Here is a 16,931-nt window from a genome sequence, read left to right as displayed (position 1 = left end):
TTATGAAGTGAAGTCAAAGTAGCTCAGTCACATCCAAACTCTTTGCCCCCATGGACTATAGCCCATGGAATTCACTAGGCCAGAATACTGGAGTGGGTAGCCTTTCCCTTCTCCAGGAGTTCTTCCCACCCCAGGATCGAACCCAGGTCTCCCTCAATGCAGGTGGACTCTTTACCAGCTGAGCCACAGGGAAAGCCCAAAAATACTGCGGTGGGTAGCCTATCCCTTCTCCAGGGGATCTTCTGGACCCAGGAATTGAACCGGGGTCTCCTGCATTGCAGGTGGAGAATCAACTGAATTATCAGGGAAGCCCTAATATTGTACCAAATTACTATAAGCAATATTGTGGCTTTTCTATCATTTGTGATCTAAAGGGAACTTATTTTGATTCCGGAATAAAAAAGCTGAAATAGTTCACTCCTGTCACACTTTCTAGAATACTGAGGGATATAGACACACCAAAAAATAACCCAGTTCCTTCTTCCATGTTGCAAGCACACAGTAACAGAAACTCCAAACACTTGCAAATAAAAAGAAGTGAATATTCCTTGTAGAACTCATAGAGCTGGCAAACAAGCCCCAGGAAATTATAAAATAGTCTCACTCACTCTGCTGTTGGCCTTCATTCCTCTTCCATAAGCTACTTCTGCCATCCCTGGCGACTGTAAAGCACAGAATTTTTTTCCATCTTGACAATGCCATTCTGCCTTCATTAGGCAGTGCTATGAAAAAATTTTAAATTGAACATGTTAATTAGAATAGACTTAATTTTTTGGAGCAGTTTACAGAAAAATTGAACAGAAATTTTCCTATATACCCTTCTTCTTCCTATATACACTTCTTCTTCCTATATATCCTTCTTCTTCCTATATACCCTTCTTCCTATATACAGTGTTCCTATATACCCTTCTTCTTCCAATATATAGTCTCTCCTATTATTGACATTGTAGTGTATTATACTTGCTGTGATTGATAAATCAATATTGATATAGTATTATTAATCGAAGTCCATAGTTTACATCAGGGTTCACACTGGCTTATATTGTTCAATGGGTTTCCATGAATGCACACTGTCATGTACCTGCCATTATAATATCATATAGAACAGTCTCCCTGCCCTAGAAGTCCTCTGTGCTCAACATCTTCATCTGCACTCCCTCCCCACAGGCGCTTGACAACCACTGATTCTTTTCCTTTCTTACAAAGTTGTGTCTTTTCCAGAAGTTGGAGTCACACAGTAAGCCATTACATACTGGCTTCTTTCACTTAGCAATATACACTTAAGGATCCTTCATGTCTTTTCATGGCTTGATAGCTCTTAATTAAACTTTTGATTTTGAGATAAAAGTTTACATGCAGCTTTAAGAATGAATAGGCTTCCCAGGTGGGTCAGTGGTAAAGAATCCGCCTGTCAATGCAGGAGACAAGAGTCTGATCCCTGCGTCAGGAAGATTCGCTGGAGAAGGGAATGGCTACCCAATCCAATATTCTTGCCTGGAGAATTCCATGGACACAGGAGCCTGACAGGCTATAGTCTGTGGGGTGGCAAAGAGTTGGACACAACTGAGCTGAGTGACTGAGTACAGATGCGTGTAAGAATACAGAGCAAACCCAGTATGTCTTCCCAGTTTCCCCCAATATCAACATCTTCAAAACTATGGTACGATATCACAACGAGAATATTGACATTCATGCAGTCAAGAGACTCCTATCAATCAGTAATCTATCTCTTATATATATATATTTTTTTTTTTCTTCATTTTAAGATGCTGTAAAATGGAATCATACAGTATGTAACCTTTGAGGATAGCTTTTCTCACTCAGTGTAGTTCCCTGGAGGTAGTCCAGCTGTTATGTTTCAATAGTTTGTTCACTTTTATTGCTGAATACCATGCTATGGATGGATCATAGCGTTTTTAACCATTTGTTGTTGTTTAGTAGCTAAGTTGTATCCAACTTTCTTGAGACCCTATGGGCTGTAGCCCACCAGGTTCCTCTGTCCATGGGATTTCCCAGGCAAGAATACTGGAGTGGGTTGCCATTTGCTTTTCCAGGGACTCTTTCCAACCCAGAGATTGCATCCACGTCTCTTGCATTGTAGGAGGATTCTTTACTTGGGAAGCCCCTTTTAACCATTACTCATTAAAGTACATTTGACTCTTATATTAAGAATAAAGCTGTGAACATTTGTGTATAGGTTTTCGTGTGAATATAAAACTTTCATTTCACTAGAATAAATGCCCAGTATTGCTGATAAACTGTTTTCGATTTCACTTTGTTCAATGAATTATTTCCTTTGAGACTTCTTTGACCCATGGATTGCTTAGAAGTATTTTTTTCTTTCCAGATATTTGGAGATTTTCTTGTAATTGTTCTGTTACTGATTTCTAGTGTGATTCCACTGTGATCAAAGATCATACTGTATATAATTTTCACTCTTTTGAATTTGTCAAAGCTTATTTTATGGTACAGGAAATGGTCTATCTTGGTGTATACTCTATGTGCACCTGGAAAGAATGTGCAACTTTTGCTGTTCAGTAGAGTATTTTACAAACATTTACATCCTACTGGTTGATGGTGTCACTGATTTCTTTTATGTCCGTGCTCATTTTCTCTCTGTTGCCCTATCATTTGTTGAGAAAGGGATATTGAAGTCTCCAACTATAACTGTGGATTTATCTATTTTTCCTTTTAGTTCTATTAATTTTTGCTCCATTTGCAGCTTTGTTTTCTGATGAATACACATTTAGTAGTTTTAGGTCTTCTTAGTGGACTGACACTTTAATTATATAACATTCTCCGTCTTTGTTTATTTCCTTTGTTCTGAAGTCCACTTTATCTGATATTAATATAACCACTTCTACTTCCCATTGATTAATGTTTTTTTGATATCTTTTTTCTATCCTGTTACTTTCAACTTGCCTATATTGCTCAAGGTACTTATTTTTGAAGTGGGTTTCTTCTAGACAATTTATATTTGGGTCATGTTTTTAAATCCAATCACTAGTCTCTATCCTCTAATTAGTATATTTTTAGCATTTATATTTAATGTAATTATTGACATAGTAGACCTTAAGTCTATCATTTTATTTTTTGCTTTCTGTTTGTTATCTGTTTTTCATTTCTGTTTTCTTTTTCTTAGTTTCCTATGGGGTTTCTTGCCTATTTTTCAGAATTCAATTTTTATTTCTCTAGTTTTTCAAGTATATTTTTATAGTTTTTAGTCGTTGTTCTATTACATTATATATGTTTAATTTATCAAAGTCTACTGATGTTGTCATTTTATCAGTTTAAGTGAAGTACAGAAAACCTACCTACCTTTATATCTATTTACCTCTTCCTGTTTATAACTGTTACTGTTTATAACTGTTACCTATTTTCTACATACATTTATAATTATATCTGAGAGGTTTATAATTTTTGCTTCTATAGTCAAACATAATTTAGAAAACTCAAGAGGGAAAGGAAAACTTATTGTATTTACCCACATTTTTGCTTACTGTAATCTTTTCTCGTTCTTGATCTTCTAAGGCTCCTTATTTTGTTTCCATTTTGTTTAAAGAACTTCATTTAGTTATTTGCTATGGTCTGAATATTTGTGTCCCCCTAGAATTCATATATTGAAATCCTAATGCCCCTGATGGTGTTGGGAGATGAGGCCTTTGGGAGGTGATTAGGCCATGAGAGTGGGGTCTTCATGAATGATATTAACATCTTTATAAAAGAAGCCCAAGAGAGCTACCATGTCTCTTCCACTACATGAAAACAAAGTGAGAAGTAGGCAGTCTGCAACTCAGAAGAACGACTTCAACTGAACCAACTATGCTGGTACCCATATCTCACACTTCCAGCCTCCAGATCTATAAGAAATACATTTCTGCTGTTTATAAGTCACCAGTCTTGGATGTTTTGTTATAATAGCATGAATCAATTCTTTTAGGGTAGGTCTCCAGGAAAAATAATCTCCTACTTTTCCTTCATCTGAAGATGTCTCAAATTCCCCTTTATTTCTAAAGAATATTTTCACTTGGTATCAGATTCTGGGTTGACATTTCTTTTCTTTCAGCATTTTTGTGCCACATCCTTCTGGTCTTCATGGTTTGTGATGAGAAATCTACTGTCATTCTCATTTTTTTCTCCCTATAGGTAAGTTGTCATTTTTCTCTGGCTGCTTTCAAGATTTTCCCTTTGTCTTTAGTTTTCAGAACTTTATGATATGTCTTGTTGTAGAGTTCTATAGATTTATCTTTTATAGAATACTTTTTGCTTCCTGAATCTGTAGGTTTATGTCTCTTGCCAAATTTGGGACGTTTTCAGCCATTATTTCTTTGTGTACTTTTCCAACTCCAAATACCTCCCCTCCTTCTGGGACTTCAGTGATACAAATGCTGTATCTTTTGTTCTAGTCACACTGATCCCTAAGGCTTTCTTTACTTTTTTCCTATTTTTTTCTCTGTTGTTCTTATTGGGTAATTTCCATTACTCTGTCTCCCAGTTCACTGATTCTTTCCTTTATCCCCTCCATTCTGCTATTGAATCCATCCACTGAACTTTTTATTTGGGGTATTTTTTCAGTTCTGAAGTTTCCATTTGGGTCTTTATAACTTTTACTTCAGTCATGATTTTTTTTCCTTTGCTAAAGTTTTCTAAAATTTTCCATTTGTTTCCAGAAACTTTGTAATTGCTCTTTGAAGCAGTTTTATCATGGCCACTTTAAAATCTTTGTTATATAATTTTAATATCTCAGTCTTCTCATGCTGGCATCTGTCTTTTTTCCCATTTAGTTTGAGATCTTCTTGTTTCTTGGTATGACAAATGAGTTTTTTATTTGAGCCTGCACATTTTCATATTATATTCTAAGAATCTTGCTCTTATTTAAGCCTTCAATTTTATCTATACTTGTCTGACATTGCTTCAGCAGGGGAAAGAGAGTGCCACCTCATTCATCACTGCCAGGTAGAAATAAGAAGTCAAAGTTTCAGTTGGCCCACAATGAAACTTGAGGAGGGTCACTTAGTTACTATTAGGAGGTGGTGGGAGTTCAGAATCCCCACCTAGTCTCTACTAACTCTGCAGGGGTTGAGGGTTGTTACTAGCTAACAGGGACGAAAGTCCCAGCTTCCTCCTTGGCCTCTCAGATACCACCCTTATATAAGGGTGCACTGGGGCACCTCATCATAGCTTTGCAAGGGTAAAATCCTGGGCTCTACACTTGAAATTTGTTGGTATGGGTGAGGCTAGTTTTTTTTTTTCCTGTGGCATTTGGCTAAAGTAGAGTAGCTATTGTCTAAAAGTTTCTTGTCTTTATAGGTTGCTCCTTTCCTGGTCTTGGCTAGTGAGAACAATCTTACTGTAGGTTTTTGGCTGCACCTGTTGCATGTTTCTCAGTTAAAAGCATTTTCAGCTCCAAGTCTGGGATATGTGGGGCCTAAAGAAACTCAAAGAATTAGTACTGTGTTGTTCCTTGGTCCTGAGGTCCCTAGCTGGTCCTCCTTCTTGCCTCCAACTTTTAGTCTTATGTTTATTTTATACTAATGTCCAGGATTTTTAGTTTTACTTAGTAAATATACAGGGAAAAGTAGATCTATTCTATCTTCACAGAAACAGAAGTCTTGATATTACAATTTTTATAATTAGTGGAGTGCCTCTTCTAGTAACATCAAGATATATAAGCAAAGTGATTTCTTCAAAGCAAAATGGGGAGAAAATTTATAAGCAATTTTATTATTTTATCCCTTAAGTCCTCAAAAAGCCTAATTATTAGGGTTAATTTGTAACATCAGAAAATGTTGTCCCAATCTTCCAGAATATTTATTTTACGAATGGTCCAATTTTTCTTCTCTGCATTTAAGCACTGTGGACAGCAGTGGCAAAAGAACTCTGTGTGTTACCAAAAAAAGCACTTCTGATTAAAGGAGCAAGTGGAAGAGTTTTATTTCTTTTGGATTTCAGAAAAGTCCTTCAGTACTAGAAATAGAAAATAATAGTTGTTTACTGAACATCTCCTCTATTTAAGGCATGGAGGACACAAAGACAAAAACATAAAGAAAATGCAAATCACAGAATAAGTAAAATGGAATCAAGTAATATTGATTCAGTGCTATGAGAATACAGAAAAGGCATAAATAATTAAGAATAGAAATTTTAGAGGAGGAATTGACAGAAATGGCACATAAACTGGATTGAGAAGGATTACTCAATACTTATCACCTATCTAGTTTATGTTAGGCTCCTTGATGCAACATACAGAATTAATAGTATTCTGACAGAGAAATGGGTGGCATGAGTCAAAGCGTAAGCATTCTTGTAATGGAGACAATTCAAACTGATACATAAAAATGCTGGGAGTCAAACAGAGCTTATGAACAGAACTACAAGTGGTACTGTTTGATAAGTCACTAAATAAGGAAAGAATAAATTAGTAGTGTCATTAAACTTTACTCACTCTTTTATGATACTAAATGTTTGATAAGAAACACATTTTATTTAATCCTTACATAAAACCTATGAGTATATATTATTATTATTAGTCCCACTTTAGAGATAAGAAAATTGAGGTTTACAAAAAAATAAGCAACATACCTATGATCATACAGTTAGAAAGTAGAAGACCCAGGATTTAACCCAAGGAGCAAGTGGAGGAGTTTTATTTCTTTTGGATTTCAGAAAAGTCCTTCAGTCCAAGGCAGTCTGAGTAAAGAGCCTCTATTTTAGTTACTATACTAGCATATTGTTGTTGTTTAGTTACCAAGTTGTGTCGGCTCTTTTGTGACCTCATGGACTGTAGCCTGTCAGGCTCCTCTGTCCATGGGATTTCCCAGGCAGAAATACTGGAGTGGGTTGCCATTTCCTTCTCCAAGGGATCTTTCCTACACAGGGATGGAACCAGCGTCTCCTGTACTGGCTGCTGCTGCTAAGTCGCTTCAGTCGTGTCCAACTCTGTGCGACCCCATAGATGGCGACCCACCAGGCTCTGCCGTCCCTGGGATTCTCCAGGCAAGAACACTGGAGTGGGTTGCCATTTCCTTCTCCAATGCATGACAATGAAGAGAAAGTGAAGTCGCTCAGTTGTGTCCGACTCTTCGCGACCCCATGGACTGCAGCCTACCAGGCTCCTCTGTCCATGGGATTTTCCAGGCAAGAGTACTAGAGTGGGTTGCCATTGCCTTCTCTGCCTGCATTGGCAGGCAGAGTCTCTACTATTGATCCACCAGGGAAGCCCATTCTAGCATATAGCAGATAGTAAATTATTAAATTTAGCAGAGCATTTTAAAATGTTTATCTTAGAGTTTTTCACACACATGAATATTCTTTTACAGATGTAGATGTCATGCACCTGGGCAAAAAAGTCAGCATCCCCAAAGACATCATGTTGGAAGAATTATCCCATCTCAGTAACCGTGGTGCCAGACTGTTTAAGATGCGACAAAGAAGATCTGACAAATATACATTTGAAAATTTCCAGTATGAAACTAAAGCACAAATAAATGTAGGTATAACTTGATAATATGGTTATCTAAATAAATGGGCAGCATTTCTAAATTTATATGTATTATTAAATTCCCAAAAAAGTATTTTACAAATTTTCTTTTCATTGATTCTGTTACACTTTTTTTCATGATAATGAATAATTTAGGTGGATAAATGAATATTATGCCTGATATGAGTATCTTTTTGGTTCAGTAGAGACACTGCATGTTTGTAGATTTGGCACTGAAGAACTGGTCTGTTCAGCTAAGAGGAGGGAGAGGGAGTGGAGACTGGTGGAACTAAAAGTTTCCATATCTTATCACCACTGGTTAAATGTTTGGGATGGAAACAATTCCAAAGCACACAGTGCTCCATAAAGCAAGTAGAAGCATTTTTTTTTTTTTGGAGGTAGAAGCATTTTATTGGCTGAAAACATCCTGGCATTGAAACATGCCTGGGAACGAGACACAGCTGATCTCCTTTCAAAGTATTCATTCCACAGTTGTATAGAGAAGCCTGGTACTCACTGACAATAAAATCAATGTGGATAAAACTCTTTGGACAAAAGTTCCCATCAACCAAAAGTTAAAACAAACAAACTCATTAAATTATAGTTTACATATTGCATGAATACCATATTCTTTTAAATTGTCATTCAGAGAAATTTTAGAGGAAGAAGTTCAAAATTGAAAAACAATTAGCTTCAGGAAAATATCTTAAAAATAAAATACCAGTATGAAGAATCAAAAAGGAATAGTGCACTATAGGAGATGGTGGAGACTACAACAATATGTTTTTGGTTTTTTTTTGAACTAAGGGTTTTTTTCTATAGCTATGAAAAGTTTACAAGTTTACTCATGAATTTAAACCTGAAAGCTTTCCAACTGCCATCACTAGTAAGCTGTTTTGAATGAACAGCTAAATTCTTTATAGCAAACAGACCAGTTTCACTGATCTTTTATCATAATTACTAAAATACACTACAGAACTAACATTTGCACTCACAAACACTAAAATTTTACTCATTCTTGAAATTTCTATTTCCCTTGAAATGCTTATTTCCCTTATGATCTGCTTAACAATAAATGGTTTGAGAACATCTTAAACAGGTTTTTTTTTTTTTTCACATTAATGAGCATCCTTCAACATCCATGAATTGAATCTAGTTATAATTATGAATTCAGTTAGACATCAAATTTTACTCAACCATAGTATTTACACTTAATGAAGGAAGATTTTCACTTGAAGTCATGGATAAATGTAATGCCATGGTATCCTGTAATTACGCTCAGTATCCTCTTATCAGAAAATGTCTGCAGCTAATACAGTATGAACCTAAAATAACCTCTGGCTCATCTGATGGATAATGACAATAGAGAGGTAGCTTGAAGAACAATATGAAATACAGTGTCTTAATGGAAATTCTTTGAAAAGTCATCTACAAGTCTACACATCTGAATAAATTCAGTTTTCAAAACTAACATTTATATCTGTAAGTATAATGCTTTAATTACAATTCTGAAAGAAGGTATAAGACTTAAAATGTCCATTAAAATACAACATATTCTCTCATCAGTAGTATTTCAAATTATTGACAATAGTCTTATATACCTGTGATCAAACATTCTGGTCATAGGTAAAATATATAAGAATATGTCTTAATATTTTTCCAGCATTCCTGGAAGATTGAGAACAAAGTAGTCCCAAACAGCTGTACTAAAATATTTGAACATATACTGAATATACTGAAACAATTAAATGCTAATAAGTAGCATAAAATAATACACAATAATAATATATGGAATGAAGTCACATGTCACTGAGTTACACAATATACTCTGAAGTCTAATGAAATTTGATGACACATTTGCTTTTATCAAGGCTTTAGACTGCAACTTTGAGCAAGCATTGATAATATGACAGAAATTTATAAGATGGTATTAGGTTTGGGTCTATTTTCATTCATTTATACTTTCAGCAAAAATTTATTGATTGCCTACTATGTTCTAGAAACTATGCTTGGATTTCAAAGATAAATTAATACAGCCCTTGTCTAGTGATGGAGGGAAAAAATAACATTGATAAATAGAAAACAATGATTTACTTAGAATCTAGTTCTTGAATCATCCTTATATGATTTATATCAAATTAATGTTATTGACGACATTTTCTGAAATAATCTTTTACTGCTTCCCTTGAGCTTTAGATATTATCAAAATATTTAACTTACATTTATGCATTTCTTATAATTTCAGGACATCATTAGATGAAAATATAAACCAATTCTTTTGTAATCAATGCCATCTATTTAAATATTAAGTACAATTAAAAAAAATAAGCACAGCTTTCGGCTTATTCTCTTGCTGAGAAACTAGTAAATTCAAGCCACACAAACCTTCTTATGATATAAATAACAACAGAAAATATGCGTTTTTAAAATAAAATGAAGATACATTGCCTGCTACACATGCCAATTTCAAAGTCCTAGTTCATGAACTGATAACTTCTTACACATACACATACAAAAAGGGATGAAGAAAAGAAGCATACAAGAGAAAATAAAAGAATGATTCACAAAAGGATATTATTCAAAACAATCCATGGACTTCCCTGGTGGCACAGTGGGTAAGAATCCACCTGCCAAGGCAGGAGACGTGGTTTCAATCCTTGGTCTGGGAAGATTCTACATCCTGTGGAGCAACTAAGCTTGCGAGCATCAACTACTAAGCCTGTGTGCTGAACTACTGAAGCCCACATGCCTAGAACCTGTGCTCTGCAACAAGAGAAGCCACCGCAATGAGAAGCCCACACAGGGCAACAAACAGTAGCCGCCCCCCCTCCCCAGACCTGCCCCACCACTTGCCACCACCGGAGAAAGCCCATGCAAAAGCAACGAAGAGCAGTCAAAAAAAAAAAGAATCTGCCTTCCAATGCAGGAGACTAGGGTTCAATCCCTGGTCAAAGAACTAAGAAAAAAAAAAAAATCCACAGTTTACAGTTAAAACTACATATGTTTGCAGTAACTAAGCACTTTTAAAATTCCTTGAAGCCACTTCCCTGGTGGCCCAGGGGTTAAGACTTCACCTTCCAATGCAAGTGGCATGGGTTCAATCTCTGGTTGGTGAGCTAAGATCCCCCACATGCTTCATGGCCAAAAAACCAGAACATAAACAACAGAAGCAATATTGTAACACATTCAATAAAGACTTAAAAAAAATCTTTAGAAATCTTATATAATATTGGAAAAAGGGGAATTATATTGTAAAAAGTAATTCTGAAATAAGATGTAACTAAATACAGTGAGGTTCAAAAAATATATATATATTGTTCAAAAAATAACATTATAAAAATCATTTAAGGCTATCATAACTAAAATAAGTCACTACCCAATTATTATAAGGCTTTGCTTGTATACTTAACAATGACAAACAGAGGTACTGAGTGTCTTCTGATAATTAATGACCAGCTAGAAAGAGTTGATTTTCCTGTCTATAAAGGAGGTTAGTATTACAATTTTTAAATTAATGTAGGTAGAATGACTTATAAGTTTAGGTGAAACTCATTTCATGGACAGTAACTTAGAAAAAGTAATTTTAATGCATGATACAATTAAACTTTCTATATTTATCTCAACTGGCTTTTATTTATAATTAAACTTAGCAAGACTTTTTTCTAAGAAGTGACAAAGGTTCAGAAGTGAAAAAAGTTATTAACCAAGTCAATTAAATTGAACGCTTAAGATAATAGCTAAATTCAAAACACTAAAAACTGATGTATTGGAGTACAGCACTATTCATCTTTAGAAATTGTTTCTTTTTGCCTATTGAATAAAATGCAAACTCTTATGGCCAGTAACCAAGACCCATACTCACCTGGTTAATGTCACCTCTCATTCCTTCTTTCATGTCTCCACAAGTCAGCTCACAACTACTAACATTGCCCTGCTCATTTGCACAGCAACTTTACCAGGGTGCTGCCTGGAATAAGGTGAAAGGCACCTGGAGAGTGGCTGTGGGTGGGTGAAAGCTGAAAATGGGATAAACTTTATTTTTTCATAATTTTGTCAGGTGAGGCCTTAATTTATGATCTTTATTTATTGTAAGCATTTGGATTTTAGTATGAAATAATCACATTTCTATAAAGTTAAATAATTATTAAATTGCAAAAGTGTACTTTACCTTATCATTTTATAAATAAATACAGAAATAAAAAATATTTTAAAATACGTTTGGCTTATCTCACACAGGAAACTCTCAAAATTGATGTTTATTTGCTATGGCCTTCAGTAAATTTTTCTTTATAAAGTTAAAAGATGATTTGACCTTATGCACTTAAATAGATTGGCTTCTTTTAAAAAATATGTATCTCTCATGTATAATTAAAACAATATTTTATTATAGAGGTAAATCCTAGCTATACATCTCAGGATATAACCTATTACAATGTCTGTTCTTCTCTGTTAAAAACCAATTGACTGTTTTTAAAGTGTTATATTGCCATAAAATAAATCCTAAATTATAACAGTAAAGCAAATTCACCTAAAACTTTAGACAAACGCTCTTTTAAATATTCTATTTTCTAGAAACCCCAATTCTTCCTTCTATAAGTTTATGCAGCTTAAAGTGAAAATATTTTTTGTTATATGTGACTGATGTCCAAATTTCAGATTAAACTTTAAAACAAGTCATATTAAAGAATATAATTAAATCCCAAGTATAAGTAAACTAATAATGTAACAATGACTAAGTTGTGTATTTGGCGAGTATGCTATATGATATTAAATCAGTAAAGACTTAAAAACTAAATAGATTTATCTTATGGATATGTTGTGAATAGTAAATTACAGATAATTGATATAAAGCCCTGGACACAGTGCCTGGCACACAGTAAGGCTTAATTAATTATTATTAAGTAGATTGTCATCATAAAACAGTTTAGATTGATATCAGTAAAATTTCTCATTCAACTGCTCAACTCGGTACCATATAAATTATTGAGTCAGTATGTAACAATGAATTGGCATTATATTTAAATTCCAAGTATACAAATGGAGTCTCGCACATATGATATGTCCTATTAGTGTATATTTTTGAGTTTTCAGTTGAGTTTACTTTTGATCAAATACAGCACAATATTGCCATGCAGAATGAGAAACTGGATGGAATCAACTTGGAAAGTGGTTCACAGCAAGCACCATTTACTCCTCCTAACACTCCGGATCCACGAAGTCCCCCAAATCCAGAAAACATTGCACCAGGTAATTAATCCCCTTACAAACAGAATAATAAAACTGCTATGCACATAAATATATGACTCAAGTCACTTGGATTCTTTAGTAAATGGGGTCTGAATGATACAGCTTTTCACATTATATACCTACTTTGTAGATAAGTTCAGGACAAATGTAAAGATCAGACCTAGAGGAGTTTAGTAACACATTTACAGGAGTCTTATGTTCTTTCAGATGGCCCAAGCTTTTGTTGGCAGTCGCTTATCATACTAAAAATTAAGTCTGTTTGTAATTATATTGAAATCCTATTTGTATAGAACTGTGTAATTTATGAAATACTATTATATATATGTATCTTCTTTAATTTAATAATAATTATGACAGTTATTATAATCCTCATTTTATAAATTAAGAACTTGAGGTTGTGAATAGCTAGAAGCCAACACTAACTGATCAAGAATTAAATCCAGCTCTGATACCAAATTCACAGATGTCTCATGTGAGTGACCTTGTGGAGACTGCTTTTGTTATTTTCTGTTCTCTTACAGGGCTTTAAATGCAATCCTCTAATACTGTATATTTGTTTATTATCTTAAAAAATAAGTAAAGTGAAAGTGAAAGTTGCTCAGCTGTGTCCGACTCTTTGCAACCCCATGGAATATACATACAGTCCATGGAATTCTCCAGGCCAGAATCCTGGAGTGGGTAGCCCTTTCCTTCTCCAGGGGATCTTCCCAATCCAGGGATCAAACTGGGGTCTCCTACATTGCAGGTGGATCCTTTACTAACTGAGCTATGAGGGAAGTCCAAAAAATAAGTAAATGTTTATTCAAACCAGTACATGCTATTTGAAGTATTGTTAGATTTTGAAATATTAAATCAGAAAAATTATCTGCTCTACTTAGACAATATCTTTCCAAAATAACATAAAGCAAATACCTTTAAGTTTTTCCTCGAGTAATGTATACAGTAGATTTATAAAATTTTCAACTAATTTTATACTGAAATTAGCAATGTCTGTGTCATATTTTTGTAAATTAAATAGTAAATCTATCAAGAGTACTTCTGAGGAACCTTCTCAAATAGCATAGTGTTTTTGAAAATATATAAGTAAAATAACTGTATAATATTCAATCTTATTTAAAAGTAAGTTGAATGTCACTGATGAGCTTAGATTTATTAGGACATTCTTACAGAGCACAATGAGAAAAGGTATTGATAGACAAACTAATTTTGAAGGAAACCAAATACACAATTAGAATACATAGAATTCTGAAGTAAAGCATTGTAATAAAATTCTCAAATAGCTTTCATATAGATTTTTTTATGACAGAAGAGCAGGCAACAGGTTCTACACATACAACATTAAGCTCATGTGGCAAAAACAAACTTTAGAATCTGATGGGTCTGGGTTCAACCTGCAATCTCCTTTTTTTTTTTTTTTTTTTGGTTGAACAGATTTGCTTTTAATATGACTGTATACACGGACAACTGAGAATAGGAAAAAAAAATTATGGTTTTTTTGGTTGAACCAAAATTATGGTTGAATCAAATTAATGGTTCAACATACTACAGCTATTACTAAAGATGGTATGCTGGGATTTTAAGAAAACAGTCCAGTAAATGAACCATCCCTAAATGAATCTAAATTCATCAAGCCCTCTTTTAATAAAAACATACTGCAGTGGCAGAAGTTTACCCTTTTTTCATACTCCATAATAAAAAGATGTTCTCTCTCCTTTAGTATTTAGTTACAGTAGTCTCTCAAATGGTAAAATTAATTGAATTTATATTATCAAATGAAAGTGAAAGTTTGTACAGCCAAGCTCAGAAGCAAAAGTGAAGAAGGATGAAGGGTAAAAGCTGATGGATGCCATGCAGAACAAGGACCTTCGCGGAGGTGTCCTGAGTGCCAAACACAGTCAACATCCCATCATTTTTTCATTGCTCTTAAATGAGCAAAATCAAATTATTCTTACTTTTTATTTAAAGAAATAATAAATCTTTATCCTGTCCCTCCATAATTTGTGATCAGGTAAGGAAGTTCCATCACCACTGTGGACAGCAGCAATAAAGCTGCTGGATCCTTTCATCTATGCCCACTTTACTACTGTGCTGAGAAGGAAAATAAATCTCTTTGAGTCTGTTTCTTCAATCTGTAAAATAAAGAAAATAAATCTCACTGCACATGGTTGTTGTGAAAATTAAATGTGAGAATGTGAGTATAGTCCCTAATATACAATAAAATACTGAGTTAAAATTTATCCTTTCCTTACCCATTTTTATATACCTAATACATAATAGACTATATATATTTTCTTTTAGCTCCAACCACTATACTGTAACCTCCTGCTATCTAATGTGTGGAATGGTAAGGTTTTTTAACAGGAAGAGAAGACATATAGAAAAGTTTATGTTGATTCAATGTGGCACTTCCATTACTAAGTTAAAAGTTTTATTATGAATCAATAACCATCAATTATTATGAATCGATGGTGTGATCACTTACTTAGAGCCAGGCATCCTGGAGTGTGAAGTCAAGTGGGCATGAGGAAGCATCACTACAAACAAAGCTACTAGAGGTGATGGAATTCCATCTGATCTATTTCGAATTCTAAAAGATGAAGCTGTTAGGTGTTGCACTCAATATGCCAGCAAATTTGGAAAACTCAGCAGTGGCTATAGGGTTGGAAAAGGTCAGTTTTTGCTCCATTTCCCGAAAAAGGTAATTCCAAAGAATGTTCAAACTCCTGCACAAACGTACTCATTTCACACACTAGCAAAGAAATGCTAAAATTCTTCAAGCTCGGCTTCCATAGTACATGAACCAAGAACTTCCAGATGGTCAAGTTGGATTTAGAAAAAGCAGAGGAACCAGAAATCAAATTGGTGACATTTGCTGGATCATAGAAAAAACAAGACAATTCCAGAAAAACATCTACTTCTGCTCCATTGACTACTCTAAAGCCTTTGACTGTGTGGATCACAACAAACCGTGGAAGATTCTTAAAGAGATGGGCATACCAGATCCCCTTACCTGCCTCCTGAGAAATCTGTATGCTGGTCAAGAAGCAATAGTTAGAACTGGACTTGGAACAACAGACTGGTTCAAAATTGAGAAAGGAGTACATCAAGGCTATATACTGTCACTCTGCCTATTAAACTTATATGCAGAGTACATCATGCGAAATGCCCGGCTGGATGAAGCACAAGCTGGAATCAAGATTGCCAGGAGAAATATCAATAACCTCCAATATGCAGATGCCATCACCCTTATGGCAAAAAGCAAAGAGGAACTAAAGAGCTTCCTGGTGAAGGTGAAAGAGGAAAGTAAAAAAGCTGGCTTAAAACTCAACATTAAAAAACTAAGATCGTGGCATCCAGGCCCATCACTTCATGGCAAATAGATGGGGAAACAGTGGAAACAGTGGCAGACTTTATTTTCTTGGGCTCCAAAATCACTGCATATGGTGACTGCAGCCATAAAATTAAAAGACACTTGCATGTTGAAAGAGAAGTTATGACCAACCTAGACAGCATATTGAAAAGCAGAGACATTACTTTGCTGACAAAGGTCCATCTAGTCAAAGCTATGGCTTTTTCAGTAGTCATGTATGGATGTGAGAGTTGGACCATAAAGAAGGCTGGGTGCGGAAGAATTGATGCTTTTGAACTGTTTTGTTGAAGAAGACTCTTGCGAGTCCCTTGGACAGCAAGGAGATCAAATCAGTCAATCCTCAAGGAAATCAGTCCTGAATACTCACTGGAAGGGCTGATGCTGAAGCTGAATCTCCAATACTTTGGCCACCTGATGCAAAGGGATCCTGGGAAAGATTGAATGCAGGAGGAGAAGGGGATGACAGAGGATGAAATGGTTGGATGGCATCACCAACTTGATGGACATGAATTTGAGGAAGCTCCAGGAGCTGGTGATGGACAAGAAAGCCTGGCGTGCTGCAGTCCATGGGGCAGCAAAGAGTTGGACATGACTGAGCAACTAAACTGGTTATAAACTATGAAATTTCAAAAAGAATAAACAAGTTCTACCCTCAAGGAATTCATAGACAGGGACACAGGACAAATGTCCATGCTATATTTGTAGTCTCATTTTCTCTCTGCCATATAAACTTCAATATCATATGTATATTTTATTTACTATCAGGAACAATCTATGTATATTTACACACAAACACATACATATATTCCAATATATATATATATAGAGAGAGAG

General features: G+C 34.9%; 1 protein-coding gene and 1 long non-coding RNA gene across 8 annotated transcripts in view; one reads left to right on the top strand and one right to left on the bottom strand.

Annotated features, from left to right (window-relative positions):
• Window positions 1–16,931, bottom strand: part of LOC102409318 — a 266,263-nt gene that overhangs the window by 211,578 nt on the left and 37,754 nt on the right. For all 6 annotated transcript variants that reach the window (XR_006552366.2, XR_006552367.2, XR_006552370.2 and 3 more), the window contains one exon: window positions 609–722. This is a non-coding gene — a long non-coding RNA (uncharacterized LOC102409318). The remainder of the gene's footprint in view (window positions 1–608; window positions 723–16,931) is intronic.
• Window positions 1–16,931, top strand: part of MYOZ2 (myozenin 2) — a 39,603-nt gene that overhangs the window by 9,168 nt on the left and 13,504 nt on the right. The window contains exons 3-5 of one of the 2 annotated variants that reach the window (XM_044946067.1): window positions 4,067–4,146; window positions 7,320–7,489; window positions 12,598–12,727. In XM_044946067.1, the coding sequence (XP_044802002.1) occupies window positions 7,331–7,489; window positions 12,598–12,727 (289 nt within the window). In that variant the 5' untranslated portion in view covers window positions 4,067–4,146; window positions 7,320–7,330. The remainder of the gene's footprint in view (window positions 1–4,066; window positions 4,147–7,319; window positions 7,490–12,597; window positions 12,728–16,931) is intronic. The other variant, XM_025290638.2, reaches the window with a different exon arrangement.

Source organism: Bubalus bubalis, chromosome 7 (assembly GCF_019923935.1).
Source record: "Bubalus bubalis isolate 160015118507 breed Murrah chromosome 7, NDDB_SH_1, whole genome shotgun sequence".
NCBI classification, from domain to species: domain Eukaryota; kingdom Metazoa; phylum Chordata; class Mammalia; order Artiodactyla; family Bovidae; genus Bubalus; species Bubalus bubalis.
Note: the sequence above shows the minus strand (reverse complement) of the source record. Positions and strands in the feature narration are given on the sequence as shown.